Source organism: Stegodyphus dumicola, chromosome X2 (genome assembly GCF_044657685.1).
Source record: "Stegodyphus dumicola isolate Sdum_Otavi_A_Nest chromosome X2, ASM4465768v1".
Lineage (NCBI taxonomy): Eukaryota > Metazoa > Arthropoda > Arachnida > Araneae > Eresidae > Stegodyphus > Stegodyphus dumicola.
Window position 1 is genome coordinate 142,738,857 of NC_140781.1, and position 23,062 is coordinate 142,761,918.

The 23,062-nt window shown below is 32.8% G+C and overlaps 1 protein-coding gene across 1 annotated transcript in view; it reads right to left on the reverse strand.

Moving 5' to 3' along the window:
- Positions 1 to 570: 570 nt before the first annotated feature.
- LSm-4 (COMM domain containing 5 Like Sm protein 4) overlaps positions 571 to 23,062 on the reverse strand; it is a 50,652-nt gene continuing 28,160 nt past the window's right edge. The window contains exons 3-7 of the mRNA XM_035357655.2: positions 20,281 to 20,309; positions 10,039 to 10,089; positions 6,154 to 6,249; positions 5,995 to 6,070; positions 571 to 792 (exon numbers count right to left, since the gene is read on the reverse strand). Coding sequence (XP_035213546.1) covers positions 697 to 792; positions 5,995 to 6,070; positions 6,154 to 6,249; positions 10,039 to 10,089; positions 20,281 to 20,309 — 348 coding nt within the window. The 3' untranslated portion in view covers positions 571 to 696. The remainder of the gene's footprint in view (positions 793 to 5,994; positions 6,071 to 6,153; positions 6,250 to 10,038; positions 10,090 to 20,280; positions 20,310 to 23,062) is intronic.

Below are 23,062 nucleotides of genomic sequence, written 5' to 3' on the forward strand. Positions count from 1 at the left end.
CGTCTCATTAGATTTATACAGTTAAGTCATATTTTGGCCAGAAATATAGGGAACACAACTACAAAGCAAAAGTGATGGCAGAAGTTCAGATTTAGTGAGTTAGGTCATAATTTTGCAAAAATTATATTCAAAAGTTTTGGGTGCATTTGACTCTTGACTGTATGGATCTTTCTTATTTCACACATTTCTCTTAGAAAGTCCTCTACGAAGGTACCCCTCCTGTTTTGACAGTCGTATGATTACATATTGGGTTAAAAAGGACTAGTTAAATTTGTACCTATCTTGAGAATGCACTGATTATGAATATCTCAAAATTTTACGTATGAAGTTGCAGAACTGTCTGCTTTATGAACATTTAACAAATTAAACTTTTTGCTCTTTGAGAACCATACAGATGATAGTTTTCTTAATTTATAAAATCTTTCTGCTCCCTTTAATAGAATTTCTCACAAAATTCTCTGCCTTATTTTAAGAAACTGTATCTGAAAGTGCACATCTAGTATTAATATTTGAGGGATACTGACCATCTATTTGGAATGGTCAGTCTATGACTGATATTTTATAAAAGACTAAATGATAGTTACTTTTATTCATACAAAAGTGCATTTTAAATTAGTCTCTTTTTTTTTCCTCTCTTTTGTCTTAGTTCATTATAACTTTTATCTACAGTAAGCTGACACTAAATCAGGAACGTTTTCAAAGTTTGAGAACATTTCTCATTTCTAAGTTTTCCATTTCTTTTAGGAGAGTAGCAACTGCAAATCTTAAGCGATGAAATTGTGTAGGATGGACCTGAAAAATAATCATATTATGGAAATTTAAGAAACAACCTGACAGTATAATGAAATTAAAAATATATAACTCATAGGAGAAAATGCAAAATTAGTATGGCTAAAAATTTTAAAATACAGTGAAGTAACAAAATGATCACTTAAATATAGTCCTTGAAAAGCTTTTATTTGCGAGCTTTAGTTTTGTAGCTCGCAAAACTAAAAAACTAAAACTTTTCCACTGATATCATTTCAATTATAACGAATCAGAAAATGTAATAAACAACCAAAAAATTAGAGGGCATAACTTAGTCTGCAAACTGTTTTAGATACTTCAAGAACTCGGAATGCTCTAAAACTCTCAACTGGAAAGGCTTTTGTCACTAGCAGGATCCTCGAGGACAATAATCATTTCTATGCCTTCAATGTTGTTATGTATTGTTAATACAACTCCTCATAGATTTATATTAAATGTATTTTAGTTCTATATGCAGTATGTAGTATGCAACCTTAACAAATGCAACTAACACCAATTACCACATTGAGTCGAACCATCAGTGTAGCGTACCACCCAGCGGTGACTGAGGACTGACATCTGCATTAATGAACTAAACTATCAGCAACTATTCCAATGGGTAAATGACAATGTGTCTCATCTGCATCTTTGACAGAACAGCTATAACAACTCTTGCTACTCAAAAATACTTGATGTAATGCAGCAGATAATAATGAAAATCCAAAGCAACCATCAAATCTATCTTTTCCAGCCAACTCTTGTACAGGCTACTGAAAATGCTTCACGATGGATCAATGCCTCAGTCATCCCTGAATAACCTGGAAAAGAAATCCATCTTCACTAAAGTGTTCCTTAATACAAAAGCATCTAATTCATACTTCCGGCTGTTTTGTGATTCTGTGACAATTGTGACTGTGTAAAACAGCATATATTCAGTGATTTGTGTCTGCTTCACCTTGTGCTTTATATTCAATTATGCATCTTCAAAAATTTTCTGCAAAATTTTTATATCTTTACTTCCCTGCATTTTATCTTGACTAAATTAACATGGTGAAACAGCTGATAGGTTAAAGGCCACTGACCCTTTTTCCTCGAGTGTGAAATGAAACACTCTCATGAATTTCCCTGCTTTTTTTCTTTCAGAGGCAATGCTCTGGAAAACGATGGAACTGCAGTGGCAAGAATTTGTGACTGATCAGATTCATACATTAGCCATTTGGGAATCAAATATTGTTTCATGGCTGACACAATGTGAAATCCAATTTGATTTGGCTAATGTTACCAGTGATAACATAAAATTTTAGCGTATTGTAGGAAATTTACACACATCAACTTTACTATATGTCTCAGATATTATCTTAACACCTCCTGAAAATGAAAACAATATAATTTAAAAAAACAGACTAATTGTGGAATTTCTTGAATCTGAAGTACAGCAAATCTGTAAACTTTTATCAGATTTACAATCAAGTGATGAAAATCAAGCTTCCTTTTGATATAGATGAAAGAATTACTGTCAAACAAAATACATGATGATTTCCTAGAAAATTCTGTGGTTAAAAAGAATTCCTTCCAAATATGCAAGCAATTTTATTGGCTTCTTCTGCAGATTTAACCAATTTTAGCCCAAACAGAAGATAGTTTTGGAGGTCACAAATGACACAACCAACTATTTGTGTGGTATCAAATACTGAGCAAAATACAAAGTTATCTATAACACTAAGTTTAATAAGCAAATACCAATATACCGTGATAAATGCAATCATTCAAAAAGTAGGCAATGTAATTTGCAGACAAATTATGCCAACACTAGTTAACAACACAGAACTGAATGTTTCAGAATGCTCTGAATATCACAAAATTCATATACTATTTCTGGAACTAATTAATCCCTCTTAACATAAGAAAACAATCAAACAAGTCACAGTTCATTATATTTAGACTAAAAGACAGCTAGTCACTCCAAAGCAAAATGGCTTCGGCCCGAAGTTTAAAATGAAGCAAAAAAGGAGTTTAAATATACGTTAGAACAAGCAATTTGTCAACCTTCTAAAAGTAACTTGTCATCACCTTTACATATAGTACATAAAAATCCTCCTGGCATTTGACCACTTTTGAGTTAACAGTTTTTGATTCACATCCTGGTCCACATATACAAGATTGCACTCAATCCCTTTACAGCAAAACAATGTTTTTTAAATTAGATGTTGCACAGCTTTATCATCATATACCCACCTAAAGTATATAGCTAAAACAATGACTAGATGTTGTGCTGCCTTATCATCATATACTCACCTAAAGTATATATCTAAAACAGTGACAATTACCTCTATCCATCCTTCTGAATTTTTTTATTTAAATTCCAGACTAAAAAATGCTCCTAAAACCTTTCAATGTTTCATTCACAAAGTGTTACGAAGACTAATTAACATATTTAGATAATATTCTAGAATTTTCAGAAAGCTAAGCACTCTATAAACAATACATTTGCAAAACTTTACACAGGCTAAACAAATATGGATTTAAACTCAAAATGTGTTTTCAGTGTTCCTAAAATAGAATTCTTAAGCAATTTAATGAACAAGAATGGGAGTAAACTTTACCTGAAAGAGTAGATGCAGTTTAACTCCAAAAAAGCAAAAACTATTAAAAGAAAGCTTTTATGGTTAATAAAGTTTTACCATAGATGTCTGCCAAGTGCAGCTCATAGCCAAGTACTACTCAGCAAATATTTACAAGATATAAAAGAGAATGACAAAGCACAAATGAAGCTTTTGAAAATGCTAAACAACAGACAGCAAATGTGGCATTACTAGCACATCCTTTGAAAAATGCATCTCTAATTCTTCACATCAATGCCTCCAGCTATGTTATTTACAATCCTCTAAACAAGCTACTAACCACAAACTCAAACCTCTAGCATTTTTTATAGCAAGCTCACAACCACTGACACAAAATACAATGCACATGTTATGGAATTTTTAGAAGTCTACGCATATATTCAGAAATTTAGATACATGCTAGAGGGCCACAAATTTACAGGGTTAACTGATCACAAACCACTAATATTTGCTTTCAAACAAAAACCTGAAAAATGCTCCTCAAGTCAAAATTGTCAACTAGACTTTATTTTGCAATTCCAAACTCATATCCAATATGTAAAAGGAGCCAATAATATTATTCCCAACACATTATCTCGCATTCATGAAATTTAAATTATTGGTCTAATTGATTATGAAGAAATTGCTGAGGCACAACAATAGATGGTGAATAAAAAGAAATATTAAATACTAACAGTTCTTTACAAATAAAAAAAAAAGTTAAGCTAGAATTATGTTGTGATGTTTAATATACCGGAATATAGAGTATAGCAAGGCCTTATATCCCCAAGGCCATTCCCAAGATTTTGTTTTAATTGTGTATGTAATTTAGCTTATGCAGCCATTCGAATGACATCAAAATTAGTTCCTAACCAATATGTATGGCCAATATCATGAACCAGGCAAGACTGCATATTCTGCGTTAAAAAGCTAAAATACACAAACAGATATCAGTTCTTTCACAATCATTTAGTGAAACTTCTACACAATTTTAATATATTCATTTATACCTCATCAGCCCACTTCCACCTTCAAATTAATTCGCATATTATCTAACAGCTATTGATCAGTTCACTAGACAGACAGAAGCTATCCCCATCATTGTTATTCAAGCAACAATAGTTGAGAAACTTTCTACATGAAGTGAATTCACTTGCTTTGGTGTTCCAGGTACTATTAAGACTGATCAAGGGCAACAACTCAAATCTTGTTTATCTAAAGGTCTAACAAGAGCCCTAGGTACACAATGAATATGCACGAGGAATATCACTTTTGTTTAACATCTGCATTAATATGTCACGAAACTCAAAAATGGACAGAAATTTTACCAACTGTGCCACTTGAGGTGAGAATAGCTATCTCAAAGAAAGCATCAGTTGCATTCCTGCTGAACTTGTGCATGGAACTACAATTAAACTTACGTGAGATTTTTTCTACATGTCAAACGCTGCAACTGATCCTGTTGAATAAATCGAGCAGCTTAAACCAAAACCAACTTGATCACATGCTACAAAAGCAGTGTTCATTCACATGCGTTTGTGCGACATAATGCAACACAACAGACACTAGAACCACCTTACGACAGCCATTTTAAAGTGCTCAAATGTGGTGCAAAAGTTTTCCAAATTATCCATTCGTGGAAAAATAGGTTCAGTTTCAACTGACAGTGTGAAATCAGTATTTATGTCTAATACGGACATGGATACTTACTCTCCTGATACTGTACAACCTACATCTGCAAACTGCACCAAACCATATATTCATCAAACTCGTCATGAGCAGCATGTGCATTTCCCTGATTTTTATATATCATCATTATGATGCTGGAGGGAAAGTATATGGCAGACAACTCAAAGATAAGAAATTCATGTATGCAGTCCTCCACAGGTCACAGTATTCGAGCTGGCATGAGGTGCGAGATGAAAGGTTCTAACATTGCAGAAGCAATTATTCATTCAGTTACAGCTCTACTTAACATTACAAGAATTATAACTTCACAGCCAGTTTCAAGCAATTTAATCTGCAGTGTGTCAGTCACCAAAGATTCTCAATTTCAGGGAGGCTGACAGACCAATCATCTGGTTGCTCCTCCAAAATCATTCAACTGTAATGAATCAGAGGACATAAAATAAAATCGAAAATTAGGAGAGCATGACTAATCCAATCTGCAAACTGTTTCAGACAAGGCAAGAAGTCATAGTGCTCTAAGACTCTCCATTACAGAGACTCTTACCGGTAGCAAGATCCTCACATGAGGACAATAATCATTTCCATGGCTTCAGGGTTGCTATGTATTTTAGTTCTATATGAAGTAATACACAACCTAAGAAACACTACCACACATGGAGTTGTGCCATCAAAGCAGAGTACCATCATTATCTCCACATTCTTCAGTAAAGAATAGTTAAGAATCATATTATCATTTTACATGGATTCTGTACTAGAAAAGCACAAAAGACAATAAATACAATTGGTTTACTTTTAAATTCTTTAAAGTTTTTAATAGTAGAAACCTTTATTTATTAATTTGAATTTAATTATTTCCTTAATTTAAATGACTTTGCAACATGAACTTTACTATATATTAGACAGTATTTTCCATACATACCTCAAATGTTTCTTTTCTACCATCACTTAGTTCTATCTCCATAACAATAGCAGGTTCTAGGACTCTATTAAGTGTACTGAAATAACATTAGATTTTAGTGTTATTACATATATTTTCCAGTTTTGAAATTGGTAAGAATTAAATGGTTATTAATATGACCTTGTTGATATAGCAACATCCACTCTCCACCGAAATCGCTTTAAATTTGGTATATGAGGTGCACTGATGCAAGAGTTAACCAGAATATCACAACGCCTGAAATAAATTATGAATACATTGATTAAAATTGTTATGCTTTTAAACACAAAACTTTTGATGCTACCGAACATATAAAAAATTTCAAAAGCAATTATACTATGATACACTAGTGATTATAGTAACTGACACCTTTATAGCTTAAAAGACAGCTTTTTACTATATACGCATGATAGCTTTTGACCATCATTTTCAGATACTATATTTTTATTGATTTACTGTATAGGACAATTTATTTGTAAACATGCGTATGCAATATTACTTATGAAATAATTGTAGTAAAATTATATGCTGATTTAATGCATGTGTAAATTTCAAGGTAGATAGGAAGATGTTGGTTAATTATTCAGCAAGAATGAAGTATCTGTATGTGCAGTTTGGTGTTAAAAATTTGAATTGACAGCAGATTAACATTTCATATCAGAAAAGGTGCTGCTAAAATGCTATAACTATGAAAATGATACATAGTAGAAAATATCAAGAAACAGTTGAATGTATTTGAACATCAAGATAACCAAAGATACATGAAATGATATTATGAATTTTATACAGATATAAATGATCTGAGTGAAATTATATGGTCCAGGCCCTGGCTGGTATAGGCTAATGACACTGAGCAAAGCGATCCCAGGGGATCGACTGGTGGGAATTTCCAGAACCTACCATTTATGGGAGGAGACTCGGGTTTCTCCCAGACCACTGGCTGGACTTGTGTCCTGACAGCTTTGGTCTCTTGGGTATATAATCAGACTTCACAGGACTAGAACCATAGGTCCATCCTATGGCCTATGGTAGGCACAGGCTTGGCAGGGACCGTACTGGTACTGTAGTGTCTGTTGCCTTTGCTGTGGGGATGCTCTCATGTAGATATTAAGTGCTGTGTCGGGGAAGGGACGGCTCCCCACGCAGCCCTCAGTGTGATGGATTGTGGCGATGAACATGAGAAGTTCGGTGGGTTGGTGCCCCACCGACACAGTCGTCCGAGTGGGGCTGTGGATCATGTTAAGGCAAGCTCTCTGAAGCAGCCAGGTAACGAATGGTCCCAAACTTGGTGTTAATGTATAATGTAACATGAAGATATAAAAAGATGATGCTCTGCTGGAAAATAAGAATACTAGGGCAAAATCTTATACTAAGTACATGGCTAACTCGCTAAATTGGCAAGATATTGCCAAGTTGGCGATGGTTTTGTCAACTAACTGTTGTAGACAAACTTCGTGGCATTTTGGTTTGGTCCCTGTATAACTCTAATGGGTACTGAATAACTGTAATTACTCTAATTATGCAACTGTAACCATATCCAGCTCTCATATGCCTTCCAGTAATTTCGAGAAGCACAAAGTACTAGAAATCTTATGGCAGCCACGAGAAAACTATATAAGACCAAGGAGAACATCAGTTTCACAGTTGTAGTTGTTAGTTCAGCATGAGTTTGGAATACTCAGTTATCTCCACTCTTTAGATAAGCTTTGCATTGCATTGTGGTTAACATTCTTAGTAGTTTGAACTACTGATTGTACTCCGCGCTGCTGTGAAGAGTTGTATAACTATTTTTGTGGAAAGTTCCCAGATTATGAAGTGTTTCTTTGGGTAAAATAAATTTCATCAAGCTATCATCAAATTTGTGTGCATTCAATCTATTATGAACCAGTACACATGCAACAATATGACAGACAATCCCAGAAGCAGATGGCCAAAAAGAAGACATGAATATTAATAGAATGAATGTGATATAATCCAACAAATGATTAGGTGTTAAGTAATTAATTACAAATTCATCAAGAAAAAGTTATGTAATTTTAATTGAAGAACTGAGCACAAGAAAGGTTTTTGTGAAGTTTGTGCTGCACAGGTACTCTTACAATGCATTCCTCATTACATGCTTTCTGACCAAAAGAATGATTACCCAATTAGATGATCATGCTTTTTCAGATAACTTTGTTTCTACTGGTTCATGATTATTTCCAAAATTACAAGTTGTGATAATTTGCTAATATAACCCATATAAAGATGTGAAGTTCAATACTGGTGTTTATATTCTCAGAAATACGGGCAACTCTCAGATGTGGTCATCTTAGAGAGCTGGTTATTACAGTAGAGTTTACTGTATTTTGAATAATAATGAGTATAATAATGCATAATATACTTTGATAATTTTATGGAAATTGGATCAAGCAGGGAAATCAACAGTGAAAGGAATGTCATAACAAATCATTCTTTTTTATCTTGATAGATATCACAAAAAATAAATAAAAACATTTTTATCTCAAAAGGAATAGAAGGCCAGCAAAACATATTACTTTCGATTTTGCATATAATTAAAACATCTCATCGGCTCAGTGGTGTGCCAACTGTGGACTGGAGCATTTCTGGACTAGTCCCCTAACATTTTAGGCATTAAAAATTTAATATCTATTTTTGCATAACATTCAGAAGTATTAAAAAGTAACATTGTACACTTAAGAGCCGATGAGCATCTGACTTGTGCAAAAGTCTGACAGCATTTAAAAGGTGGGCCTTTTGAAAAAAGGTAATACAATGTTACTTTTTAATACTTCTGAATGTTATGCAAAAATAGATATTAAATTTTTAATGCCTAAAATGTTAGGGGACTAGTCCAGAAATGCTCCAGTCCACAGTTGGCACACCACTGCTCAGAACTGCAATGATTGCTAAAAGAAATAGACTACTGATATCGGTCCCAACTTGCAAAAGCTGCTACAGGTACAGGAACTCAACTATCCAGCTATACAATGAATGACAGGCTGTACGCAAGGATCCACGGTTTGTGTTTCACTAACTCAGATTATGAAATGCATTCGAGTGCAATGGTACAGAGATCATGTTTGGAGTATAGACTAGAGCCAAGTTTCCGGTCTCATTTTTGTTTGGAAAGTGATTATAGACATGTTACAATCTGAAAAAAAAAAAAAAAAACAAAACACACACAATAAGCTTGAAAATCATTTGCAAAAAGCACAGTTACAATGATGCTTGAATCACAGTATGGATGGGCAAGATTTCGAATGGCCCTAGCCACACATTTTGACCAGTGCAACTGTGAATGCTGAAATATATACAGAGATGAGATTCAAAATACTTGTGTCAAATTGTTCAGGGATGCAACAGATAATAACTTAATTCTAATGGTAAAAAAATGCCCATCCCACTATGCTGCAACATTATCCTACAGCAGATGAAATGGCTGCATATTGTCCAGATTTAAATCTGACAAAATATGTCAGATATGCTGACTTGCATTACTGCAGCCTGACTTGTATTACTGCAGCCTGGTGCTTCAAGGCACTATTCTTTGCAAATACACTTTCTTTCTACAGAAACTCTCGGACAATTTAATACTCAACATGGAAAATCACTATAAAGCTTGTATTTTGGTCAGTGCTGGCCGCACACCTTATTTTTTTTACATATCTTTTAAATGTACAACAATTGCAGTTGTTTGTATCACATAACCTCTGTTCTTATTAAAATTTATTTTGTGCAGAAATAGGCAATTCTACATTTTGAAGATAGTATCAGACATGGCAAATATCTGGTGCACATTTCATGTTAGCTACAACATCATTCAAACTGCATATAGTTTATTACCTTAATTTTTTCCAACAATGTACTATTTTTATTTGAATAGAGAAGGAACTGTGGATGTTTTATTGTACAGTGGATACACTTTGAAATGCACTTTGAAACAGTTTCAGAAGTTAAATGGTTATTTCTAGGTCATTCATCAAATGCTTCTAGTGAAAAAAAATTATTAAAACAAAATTATACCTTGGCCCATAAACTACACTTGCTAGATCATCAATATAATCTTCAGGAATTCTATGAATAAAAAATTTCTCATGAGTATTTCATCTTAAAAATTATGAAAATATAACAGGCAGAATGTGAGGTAACTAACAAAAATAAACAATTTACTTCAAACAAACTGAAAAATAGGGTAATACAATACAGTACAAAGTCCGAAATCCGGACGTCCATTATCTGGAATGATCTAAAATCCAGACCTCAAAACGATCAACGTTTTTCTTGTAGGCTGTACGCATGCACATTTGATTCCCCCCCTGCAGCATAATAAAACATCTGGAGAGTCCTGATTCTTAATTTCACTTCAGCACTAAATAAAATACATTGTTATTGAAGAAACAATCATTTTAGCATAAATTTGTACAGCCAGTAATTTGTCTCCATTGCTGCGTATCTGCTTGGCACACATCTTAAACCGAAACATTCCACATAGATACGTCGTTGATCTGATGCCACCCTGGCGAATCATTATTTATTATACTTTCCTTTCATCACTGCATGTTTATCAAAACATGACAACTTGAGTAATGACTCATGTAGTGATACCTAAACAACTTTTTATGTTAGTAATTGAATAATAAAGGAGTATGGTAACCTTTTATATTGACATTACGCTTGGCTATGATTACAGATTTATGTTAAATGCGAAAAATTTACCAAAAATTTCTTTCCATATGCTAGAAATAGATTTTGTTGATGATACTCATAAACCCAAAGATTACATTTATAGCTATTTGAATTAAGAATAACCGATTTGTTATTTATATAAACCCAGAATAAGCGCCAGAGCTTGTATGGCTGCATTGAGTCACAGAATTAAGGACCCACAGAGACTGCATCAGGCAGGAAGATATCTAGCACCAGCTCTCAATAAGGCTTAAGTACGTGTGGGAATTTATCTATTCAGAACTCTGATAAGCCTTAAGCATGTGCAAGAAATAGACATAAGTATAATAAATAACTAAACTAACACAATTCAGGCTTAATTGTCTCAGCACGGGATAGAAGCAAGATAAAATTTAAAGGAACAACTTGTCGTTAGTCGCCATGCTCATGATGCATTGCAAAATATGTACAGTGAAGGTAGCTAAATTTGATGATGATAGCTGCTAATTTTAAAGGTTTTCGGATATCACAACACAAAGTGAAATTTTAAAATTAACGGATTTTTTAAAGAAATGTGGAGAGAAGCAGTAACTAATGAAGATGATATAAAACAAGTTTTTCATTGTGATGACAATGCTTCTCAGTCATCAATCAATTAATGAATGGCGAAATCTGTAGTATCGTTCTAGATGCAGAAAATACCGCTACCGATAGTGAAAAAAGTGATAGAGAAATTACTGAAAATGAGAAAATTTTTATTGACAAGTTAGTCGGAATTCTTGAAACAGTTACAGGACTTCAACCATGTAACTAAACATGAGATTAAGTCTATCTACAGAATTAAAGAGAAAGTATTAGCACGAAAAAAAAAAAAAAAAAAAAAAAGAAAAAAAAAACCGAAGCTACTTAAACAACTTTCATTGAAAGAAATGTTTAATAAGGTAAACAAATACATATTTATCTTTTTGTGTGTGTGTGTGTAAATTTGGATACCCTTTAAATCATAAATACTTCATTATTTCATAAATCATGATTTCATGTTTTTAATTTTATAATTTCTACATGCCATCTTACTAGATTTTAATTGATGATCTAAATCCGGAATCGCCGAAGTCCTGACAAGTCTGGATTTTGGACTTTGTACTGTACCAACTACCATAGATCTAAAGTAATAAATTATTCAAATTACATCAGACATTCAGACATCTAACATTATTTTACATACCCATACTTATATGTGATAATAATTTCAACTTAAGAATTAATATGAATTTTTTAAAAAATACTGAAGCATTTAATTGCACAGTTTCTTTTTCATGAGTTATAATGCAGCAGTGGGACAGAGTGCTAATTTTTACAGAGAAATTACTGTTTTATATAAATTATCTTCATATCCAATTTATTACTAGCAGGCAAAGATATGTCAAATTTTACATCAGAATTATAACTAAGGATAATAAATGGATACTGATCACCAAATGAAATACATTAAAAGGTTTTCCTAATCAAATAGAAAAACCACATTTAACTCAAGAATGACTCTTCTTTCTTTTTTCAGGAGGTAAGTTGCTACACTATAATGTTTGTGTATTTGCTTTGACTGCACTATAAAGTGCTAAAAATGACCAGCATTAGGGACCACAGAAAAGTTTACCTTACAGAAATATGAAATAGGGACTGGGTAGTTTTACTACATATACACTCTATGTTTTCTTCATTTGTCATTTGCACAGCTATCTATAATGTATCATACAGCAAAAATTAGAGTTAATTAAATAGACATTATGTTTTAACAGGTTAAATTTGCAAGGTTTTATAACTTTGGGTCTAAAAAATTTGCATTTATGCATAATTAATATTTTCAGGGTCCAGCTGCAAATTTAACAGCAAGTGCTATTTTGCTTAATATGGAGTCATAATTGCTAAAAGAAATGACTAAGCAATTGTGCTCTAAATCTCAAAGGGGTATCTTACATCTTTGAGAATAGGGGACAATGAAAAGAATCTAAACCAATAAACTTGTTCTAGAATTATCTCCATGAATTCTTCACATGAAAGTATGTTAATTGAAGCATGATGACATATCTTATAATTGGTCTTTTTTGCTTTATTGGGTTATATAGAAAGTGAATATAGACTTCATATTCACAGAAGCCTCTCACCCATAGTGCTGAAACATTTTTATAAAATTCTCTACCTTACTTTGATAAACTCTGTAATTGGAATAATAGCTAAGAACAATATTAAGGAATCCTGTAGCCATGTTTTCTTAACACTTTGGATATTTTAGAATAATTTGTATTTTCCAGTAACTGAGATAGGCCTTGGAATGCATTACCCTTTTACTTGTGTATTACTGGGCACTACTCTATCAACTATTGCACTGTTATTAAGTAAAAAATAAAAGCAGATAACTTTCAGGTTATATCTTGCACAATGCATATGACATGCTAAGTTTTCTGTATTTAGATTTAATACAGCAGAAGATAGTACTAAAAACATTAAGCCCTGGTTCTAGTAGTAATAAAAGAAATTCCAGTGCTTTTCTGATAAAAGGACAGCAGTCGTTCCTAACCATTAATGTCAACACGAAATAATGAAAGTAAATTTAATGATACATTCAAGATGTATACCTGTTCAAAAATATTACCAAGATTATTTAAATAGTTTTTCACAGTGGATAATTTCTTTCCTGAAAGAATTTGTCTTCTTGCAATTGCTAAATCCTAAAATTAATCTGTTTCTTTGTCAAAATTTCATGTGAAAACACCTTTGGATAAAAATATATTCAATTCACAATGTGCTGCTCTATTTATGATATAAGATACACTTTACTATACTTTTCGCTCACTTGTGCATATTTTCCCTGCTGTTCCAATAAAGGAAGCATCTTCAGTGAAGGATATGTTCTGAAACTTTGGGCAAGATGATTACTTAATGACAGTTATAAATGTAATAATCAATAGAATATGGTAGCTTCCTTTCATACCTAATGATAAACATGTCACCAAATCATCAACATTTCACTATTAACATAAGAAAGGCTGCACAGATCTTAGGTTAGCAGATATTTGGTCTTTTACTGTATTAAAATTTTTAGTCCTATATAACATAACTATCATATATTAATATTATAAAGTACTATGATGTGTATAAATTAAATAAAACTAGAAAGATTCATACAATTACAAATATGTATTATTATTGCAGCAATGATATGTATTAAACGGTTGAAATACAAAGGAAGGAGGTATAAGAACTCATCTGAGGATCGGTCCCCACATGCTTTAAATGGAAACTATAATTTCTATACTGGAAACTGGCACTGATAAAAGTTAAGCATGAAGTGAAACACAAATGCTTGATGTTCAAAAGTTTAAACTTTAAAATGAGGATTTTTTTTTTTTTTTTTTTTTTTTTTTACATAAAGGTAAAAACAAATAATTATAACATAGTTAATTTCAAAATTTTTTAGGCTATATATATACATATATATATATATTACATACATATTTCATTATTTAAGAATACCACATTTCTTCGCATATTTTTCTTCTGTTTTCACTAATTTTATCATCTGAAAACCGAGAGGAGAAATTTATGCAAATAATTTAATTTTTGAAGAATACAGCTATGGTAAGAACACAACAAATGAAAGTAGTCATGGGTAAACTACTAGTACAGTCCAAAGTCTTTAAGCCCACCAGTGGCCGAGCGGTAAAGACACTGAACACTAGTAGTTCAATCCGAGGTTCGAATCCCGCGAACGGGCTGGCTACATGGGCGTTTTCGTGGTTTTCCCCATGTGTAACGTGTATACGACCCAGTTCCCTTTAGAAAGTCCTCCACGAAGGCATCCCTCCCTTTAGGCAGATAGCCCTCGTATGCTTTGCCATAACTGAGTAATCCAATTCAAAAGTCTTTAATCCGGACTCGACGGGACTTCGGCGATTCCAAATTATAGATCATCAATTTAAATCTGGTAAGATGGCATGCAGAAATTATAAAATTAAAAATATGAAACCGTAATTTATGAAATAAAAAGCAATTATGATTTAAAGGGTATCAAAATTTACCAAAAAAAAAAAAAAAAGCTTAATATTTATTTGTTTATTTTATTAAATATTTCTTTCAATGCGCGCATGCATAAAGCATACATTACGCATATTCGAAATTAGAAAATTGCAACCAGAAAACTATTTGATGTGTATTTGTGATATTTATAATGACGAGGAATTTGATTTAAATCATATCAAAGGCGGAGTAGATCGAGATGAAATACTACATTTAGTAAGGAATTATAAGCCGAATAAAATAAAAACATCTGCCCTGAAGATAACGATAGTGCTGACAGATCTTCCAGTTCATTGCGCGCTGCGACGTCCCCCCCCCGCGCGCAAAATTGATAAACAGATTTCGGAATGGTTAGAGAAACAAAGGATATGCCTTTATCCATTTTTTGCAGCAATTCCACTTTTTGTTTGATGGACATCGAAACATGCTTTCGCTTTGTACATCCTTTGGCAGCTCCAGAATTGGAAATTCATTTTGACATAATCGAAAGTTCAAGCTTACTTTTATAAAATTGCTCTAACAGTCTGTAAAAAAATAATAGGCAGATCCAATTCGAAGATTAAGGAACAAAGCAATCTGAAACATTAACTAAAATAGATAATTAGATAATTTTAGCTTAGCTTATACCGTCCCTTGTACATTAAACGCATATGTGTAAACGTATTATGCGCATGCATAAACGTATATGTGCATGCGTAAAGGTATTATGCGTAAACGGTATTATGTGCATAATGTGTAAACACATTATGCATTTACGCATGCGCAGAAAGTTGAGGTCCGGATTATGGACGTCTGGATTAAAGACTTCTGACTGTATTATTCCTTTAAGGAAAAGCTACATTCCAAATTGAATACATAGTAATATTAGCATTACAATATCTGATGGATACTGAGCCAATAACTGATTGTAAATAAATTGGACAGAATGTGTTCTGGTTCAGTTACCCTGTAAAACTCTAGGGGCCCCTTATATGAGTAAGTCTTATCAAAGTTCCCAGAATGGGTACCAGAGGAACAAAGGAGGAGGGGGCAAACAAAACACCTGGAATTCGAAAGATCAAACATATCAACAGTCTATAATGAGCTGAAATATAAATAGTAGAAAAAAGGTGAAATCAAGTTTTGGAAAAGTTTCTTAATTGTGAGAACACCTCCCACATTTGGCTAGCTAGTGAAGATCATGCATAAACTATGTTTCAAATAATAAATGCAAAAGAAAAGAAAATGGATGAAATGGTAATACAAAAAATGCAAATGCAAATTGAATACACCTAATAAAAATAATCAAAAGAATAAATACAATTTACCAATAGAATTACCCTTGGAGAAGAAAAACATATTGCATAGCCAACCAATTCTCAACCTTTTCACTCTTGTGGAACACTTGTGACCATCCATGTAACAATACTTTTTCATGGTTATTTTTATTTACAATCATTAATGGAAACTAAGAATGACAATTATTTTAGTCGTTCGTTTCAAAGCAAACAAATTAATGCAATTTCTTGCAATTGCAATAATTCTAAATATAATTAGGTATAGATAAATAATTAATTTCTTTAGTATAACAATTTATAACAAATATGAATGTGAAATCTGTGCCTGTTTTCTGGAAACTATATGTTGAATTCTAGTTTTGATTTTTAAAATACATATGCGAATTTCATCTTCCACAGAAATGAGACAATTTCTATCCATACTCTTAATACTTATAGAACAAGAAAAAGCTTGTTGACATATGTACGATGTTGAAAACTGCAGCAATATATTAATTTATATTTTGTGAATTGTTTGGACATTCATTTTCAACAGTAATCCAGAATTGTCCCAAAACCATTTCACTGAATCTGATTTTCAATGAACCATCTGATTTTTAAGTCATGAAGTTCTTTCAAAGTTAAGTTCTGAGGATGAACAGAAGTGGGAGAAAATGGATTCCTCACCCCATCACATAGTTCTGTTGATAGCAATGGAAAATAATGAACAGTTTTCTTCAACAGCTTCTCTACGTGGGATGCAATAACACTCAAATTGTAGGTATCTATCTTCACTTTTTAGTCTCAGCAGTAAATTCAAACATATCAAGACTTGCTTCCGTAACATGATCTTTCCATATGTTTAATCTTCTTTTAAATCAAAAAATCTTGTCACTTGAAGTTAACCTTTTTGGTCCTAATGGACACATATGTGCCAGGGATAAGATTTCATTCCCTATTGAGTAAATAACCCCCCTAAAATTTTACGCTTTCAGTGTTTTTAAAGAATTAGGGAACAAATATAAGACTAAAGAAACCTGGCCTATTTGTCAAATGTGTCAGGTTGCACTTTGTGAAGACTGTTTTATGCCATATCATACTTAACTTGTACTGTAAGAATAAAATATTTGGTACATTTCATTTAACTTTATTATTTATTCACGTGCAATGTAAGGTTATTATCACAATATCCTAGACGATTGGGACACATAGTCCCAGTTGACAATGCAATGGGACATATTGTCCCAGGAGATTTCCAGGAGAGAGGAAAAGTTAAAAACTTTAAACTCATATTACACTTCTTTTAGTATGTTAACATTAAACTAATCATGCAAAAGTTGGGTTAATATATTTCTCCTCCACCTTGCAGTAACTTCTTCAGTTGATTCAAGTGATGAAAAATACCTGCTAAATAAGCTAGCATCAGCACCCACATTTGATCCTTAAAGCATTTAATAAAATTTTGTTCATTGTTTTGTTGAAAATGTGCATGCATTTCTTCCTTTAGCTCAAAAAATTCTATTAAAAACTCTGCCTCCTTTAACTGCCAGATTTCAGTGTATAACAGCAGATTTGTGTGCTCTTTATCCATGTTATCACAAAGCTTTTTAAAAATGCTAAAGTGAAGTAGCTTTTGTTTAATGAAGCTGCATTATAACATAACTGAATACCTTTTGGAGTTCATTATCAAGATAATTTAATATCAGCACTTCTCTATGAATAAAACAAAGTGTGGAAACAACATTAGCATTTTTTTTACATCAGTAAGAAAGCCTCTTTTTATAGAACCAAACATGGAAACAGCACCATCCCTAAAAATGCCAATACAGTTCTTCCAAGAAAAATGTTTCCCCTCAGATATGTAGATAAAATATCAGATATACAGCAAAGGAAATTTTCTTGAATTTCTCCCTTATTAACATATCTTACAAATGCTAGAACATAACATTTGTTGTTTAAATCTGTTGACTCATCCACATGAATTGAAAAATTGTCATTTTTCAGTTTATCACACAAAACCCCTTCAACATTATGTGACATATCATTGATTCCTTGACTTACTGTATTGTTTGAAAGTGGAACGTTTTAAATTTCTCTTTCTGCATCTTCTCCCAACATTTTACCCACTATAATTTTACACGTGGGCATTATCAGATTCTCACTGACTGTGTGACTTTTCCTTTTCTATGCAACAGGCTTTGCCACCAAACAAGTTGCTTTCTGAGCCCTTTCACTAACTATGAATGTGTTTATAAAATCTGTATTCTGATTATTTTGAGGATTTTAAAGTAATCAACAGTTTTATTTTTCATTTTAATATGATTTGCCATAAAATGTATATTCAGTTTTGTTGGAGCCTTGCTGTATTTGACAGTTTTTTTACCACAACGAAACATAATGAAAGAGGACATTCTGGATTGTTAGTCCATGTAAAGCCAACTCATAAATAACTTTCATTAAAATGAAGGTTATTTATGAGTTACCTTTCTTGCACTTCTGTCTTTTGAAATTTTTAATCAGATTCTAAATCTTCATCACTAGTCTCTTCAGAATTATCTGGATTGTTTGTCTTCAAATATTGCCACATTTGTTAAAAATATATTTCAGAGTACCCCTTGACGAATATTGGCGATTTATTGGCGTCATTCCTGTTTACATCCAACACCCTCCCCAGTAAAATGGCATCCAAAACATAATGCAGTAAAACAAAAAAATATGTTATCTCAATAAACTGCAATTTAAATCAAACAATGAAATAATATAAAAAAGGAAATACATGTTGCCTCATCTACGCACTACAAAAAGGAAATATCGACTTACCTTATTTAGAAAATTCTGTGTTTTCAGTCTGTGGCACACAAAATTCCTTAATAGCATCCAAAAACTTTTTTAAAATTATCTGAACTAGAATCTGTATACTGCCATCGTGACATAAATTCACAAAAACAGGAGTCAAAAATATCCTCTGGAGTACTGGACTGTCAGTGGCATTTCTTGCACGAACCCTTCTTGTGACAAACCTATTCAAAGCCATCTGAACAATCTTTATGTTTGACCATACGTATTTCCTCCAGACCAACAGGATACTTATAATGACTACTAAGTAAACCTTGATTTACACACCAGTCAATTAATGCTTTTTGTCCCTTTCGTTCCAATCGTACAGAAACTTCAAATTAATCTTATCACATACAGCCATTTTATGGTGTAAAGCATAAAATAAGCATCGTACTTCCTAACCAAAATCTAACATGTAAATAAGCCCTTACAAATATTTTCCCATCAGTCAAATTCACCACAATCAAGCAACCAATCATGCCATAATAGGGTTTCCATAACATTAAAATACTCAGGTTACCATAAATGAAACAGCAACTTGGCGATAATTCAAGGGTAACCCTAAAATATAGACTAACCCTACATTTTAATCATTAAAAGCTATAGAAGAATTGCAAAATGAGAAACAAAACCGAATAAAGTACTAACAGAATAATAGTAAAAATAATAGTAAAATAACATAAACACTAGCAGTCTGTTTAACTAATCACGTGATGCTATACTTCTTGCATCACTAGTGGATACACAGTCACACTAGATTCTAGTTGGTGTCAACTGAACAGCTGGCCTTTTGCTGTTTGACTATGCTTGGTTAGACTCATATTACAGGCATAGCCTTGCAATGCCAACATACAGTTTAACAAAAACTGTAAAACTGTAAAAAAGAATAAATTAATCCCCTTTCATTACAAAAATATTATTTTTAAAAAAACTGAATTGGTAACGCAAGTAATAAAGAAATTAACACAACTCCCTCCCCCTTGACGTCTGATGAGTTCTAACTGAACATAGCCAAACAGCCAAAGGCAGCTTTTCAATTATCATTAGCTAGATTCTTGTCCCAGTCACACCCATTTCCCCCCACCAAAGTTACACAAGTACAATACCAAATCAGGAATTTTTTTTTTCTTTTCCTCGTAGCAATGTTTCACAGAACCCTGGTTCAGAAACACTGCAACAGAGGAAGGGGGAAAATTAAACCAATAATTTTTAAATTTTCAGAATTCAGCACTAACTAGGAAGGAATAAGCGAGGAAATATGGTAATTAAAAATTTTACGCACATATTTTTAGAAACCAATCTTATTATCTTAGAAGCTATTTTCCTTTTTTTCCAGTTAATCAAACATAATTTCTGGATAAGTGCAAAGTTAAACATAAAAATAAATAACAATGTGAATCATGCATCATAAAATATTCAACAATATACTTACTTAAGCTCACGAAGATCATCTCTAAAAACCTTAAAAAAAAGGGAGCAAATTATAAATTGCACTTTAGTACATACTGTTTGTTAAGCATATTTATGAAATGAATATATAAGTTTTCATTAATGAAATACAAATATACTTTAAGTAAATTTTATCCTTTTAACAATCCTTCTTTTTTCAGTGGCATGTAAAATTTTTACATGAACTTACTCATAAAATCAAAATATCTACATGCAACCATTAAATTACATATTTAACAGTTTATACAACATTTAATTCTACAGTTGATCCACAGAATGCTTTCTCAGCTTTTCTTTCATTTGTTATCATCAATGTATTATAATAGCCATTCTCCCCCCCCCCTTCAACAAATTCAAAAAGCTGCTCTCAAAAGCTAAACAAGATTAAAGGTGGTTAGAAGCTTTATTTTAAAACTGTAAAATAATAAAATAAATGAATGTGAAAAATTCTTCCCTCAACTTAGAACAGCGTACAGAAATTTGAATAAATATAAAACAATTTATATAAAAGAACGGATATGTGTATTAGTTAGGCTTTAAATAATACTTGCACGTTATCAATCTTGATCATGAATTAGCACACACAATATATTATGTCAAAAACAATATTGAAGACACAGTTTACAAGCTAACTTGAAACTAGAGATTAATTGGGTTACAGCTTAACCTCAGCCCTGTTAAAAAAAATGCCCTCTGTTGGAAAAAGTACTATTGCAAGAATCATCAGCAGACACGCTAGTGTGTGTGTGAGAGAGAAAGCAGATGATCATATGGAAACTTAAGTTGACAACTTTTCAGGCTTATTCCCTCCTTCTGCCTTTCCCCTTTCCAACACATTTGAACAACCTGACTGCAGTTATGAATCACTTCCTGTGTCCTGTTTCCCTCCTTAGGGCTGATAACAGATGCACTCTTAATTTGGAGATACAGTAATTGAAGAAGTTCTGTTTGGCAAATATTTTTCTTACTTTTGCTGAAACAGAAATTGCTATTTTTAGAACTCGCTCGGACACTTCAAGCAGAAGCTTATTTTGCTTTTCCATTGGCAAGTGGTTGTGAGTTACCTTAATCAGTATTGCTTGCCAAATGTCAGAAAAGAAATGGAAGGTTGTTGTTCTTTCCATTCATCAGAAACTTGGAATAATAGGTAAAGTACAGAATGGAAAGACACTGATTTCACAGTGTCTTTACAGTACAGAGCTGGCAAGCAGACTGCACTTGATTTGTTAAAGAAAATGAATCAACTTAAGCAGTTTGTGTATGCATCTGATTCTACTGTGGGAATGCAGGAAAGGAAAACAATGAAAAATCAACCTATGAGGGTTTTGATAAAGCCATGCTGGAGTGGTTTAGTCAACAGTGAGAACAGGGAAACCCAATAAATGGGACTGATTTGTGCAGAAAAAAGCTACATATTTCTTTCAGCAATTAGGATTAGAGGGTGAATTTTATGCATCATCAGGATGGCTTAAGCGTTTGTTTGAAACAGTGCCATGGTATTCGAGAACTCAAAGTGCATGGTGAACTTTTTAAATTCAGCAAAAGACTTTTGCCGCGATTTTAAAAACTTGAGATTGAAAATTTGCTTTCCCAGTAAATATAAAATATTGTTGAATCACAGTTATTTTGGAAATGCTTGCCAACAAAGATCTTAAATCTAAAAAAGAAATGAATGCTTCTGGTCACAAGATCAGTATGTCTCATATGACAATAATGACATGCGTTCACAGCAGGAACCACAAACTGAAACTGGTTGTCATTGGAAAGGGGAAAAAAAAAAAAAAAAAAACGAGTCTTTTTAAGCATGGAAGCAACCAATTTGCCACCTAACATGACAGTCCTAATATAGCCAATGGTCTAGTGTGTCATTGCGCTGCTCAAATGAAACTACCATTCTGCCATGTTATGTGAACTTATCGAGGAAGATAATGATCTTAAAACTTTTCTAATTAAATTTTCAATTCTGGATGCAAATTCTTGCAGACTTGGAAGAACCTCAAAGTTTTTTAGATTTTCAGAGAAATAGAAGTATCACTAGTTTATCTTACTCAGATTGCAAACAGTGTGCTTGGTGGTGAATATGTGGACAAAGAAAACGTTTCTGAATGGCTAGAATATGATTGCAACTTGCCCTCATTCAAAAGCCACACAGATGAGCAAATTGTTAGTCATGCAAGATAGAAGTAGTATCAAGAGACAGTGAATGGGAGAGGGTTGAGGCAGGGAGCTATCTGCTGATGACCATGCATGGTCATGCATGGAGCTGCATTTTATGACATCGAGTGTCTTCTGGACTGCTTGGAGGGGCACTGCTGACTGCTAATATGACACTAGGCAAGATATGCATGGTCATGCATGGATCTGCACTTTATGATGTCAAATGCCTTCAGGTGTGCTTGGAAGGGCAATAAGATAGTCTGCTGACTGATAATATGTCACTAGGTAAGATAAGATCATTGATCTTAAAAAAAAAAAATAAAAAAAAAAAAAAGGCCAACTCGCCAAAGGAACAGAAAGTTAGGACTGACTTTTTTACATGATTTTGAACTGTCACTGCAATAAGGTTTTTGCTTTACTGAACTGTAATTTTTGTTTGTTGATAAAGTTGATTTGAAACTTCATTAAACCACAGTTTCTTAAAAAAAACTGTACAGGTAAATAGCTTTGTAGCATTATTCTTTTTATATATTATATTTATCTCAACTCCTTTTTACTAGCTTTGGATTAACCATGACTTTGAGATAACCATGCATATCCTGCCCTAT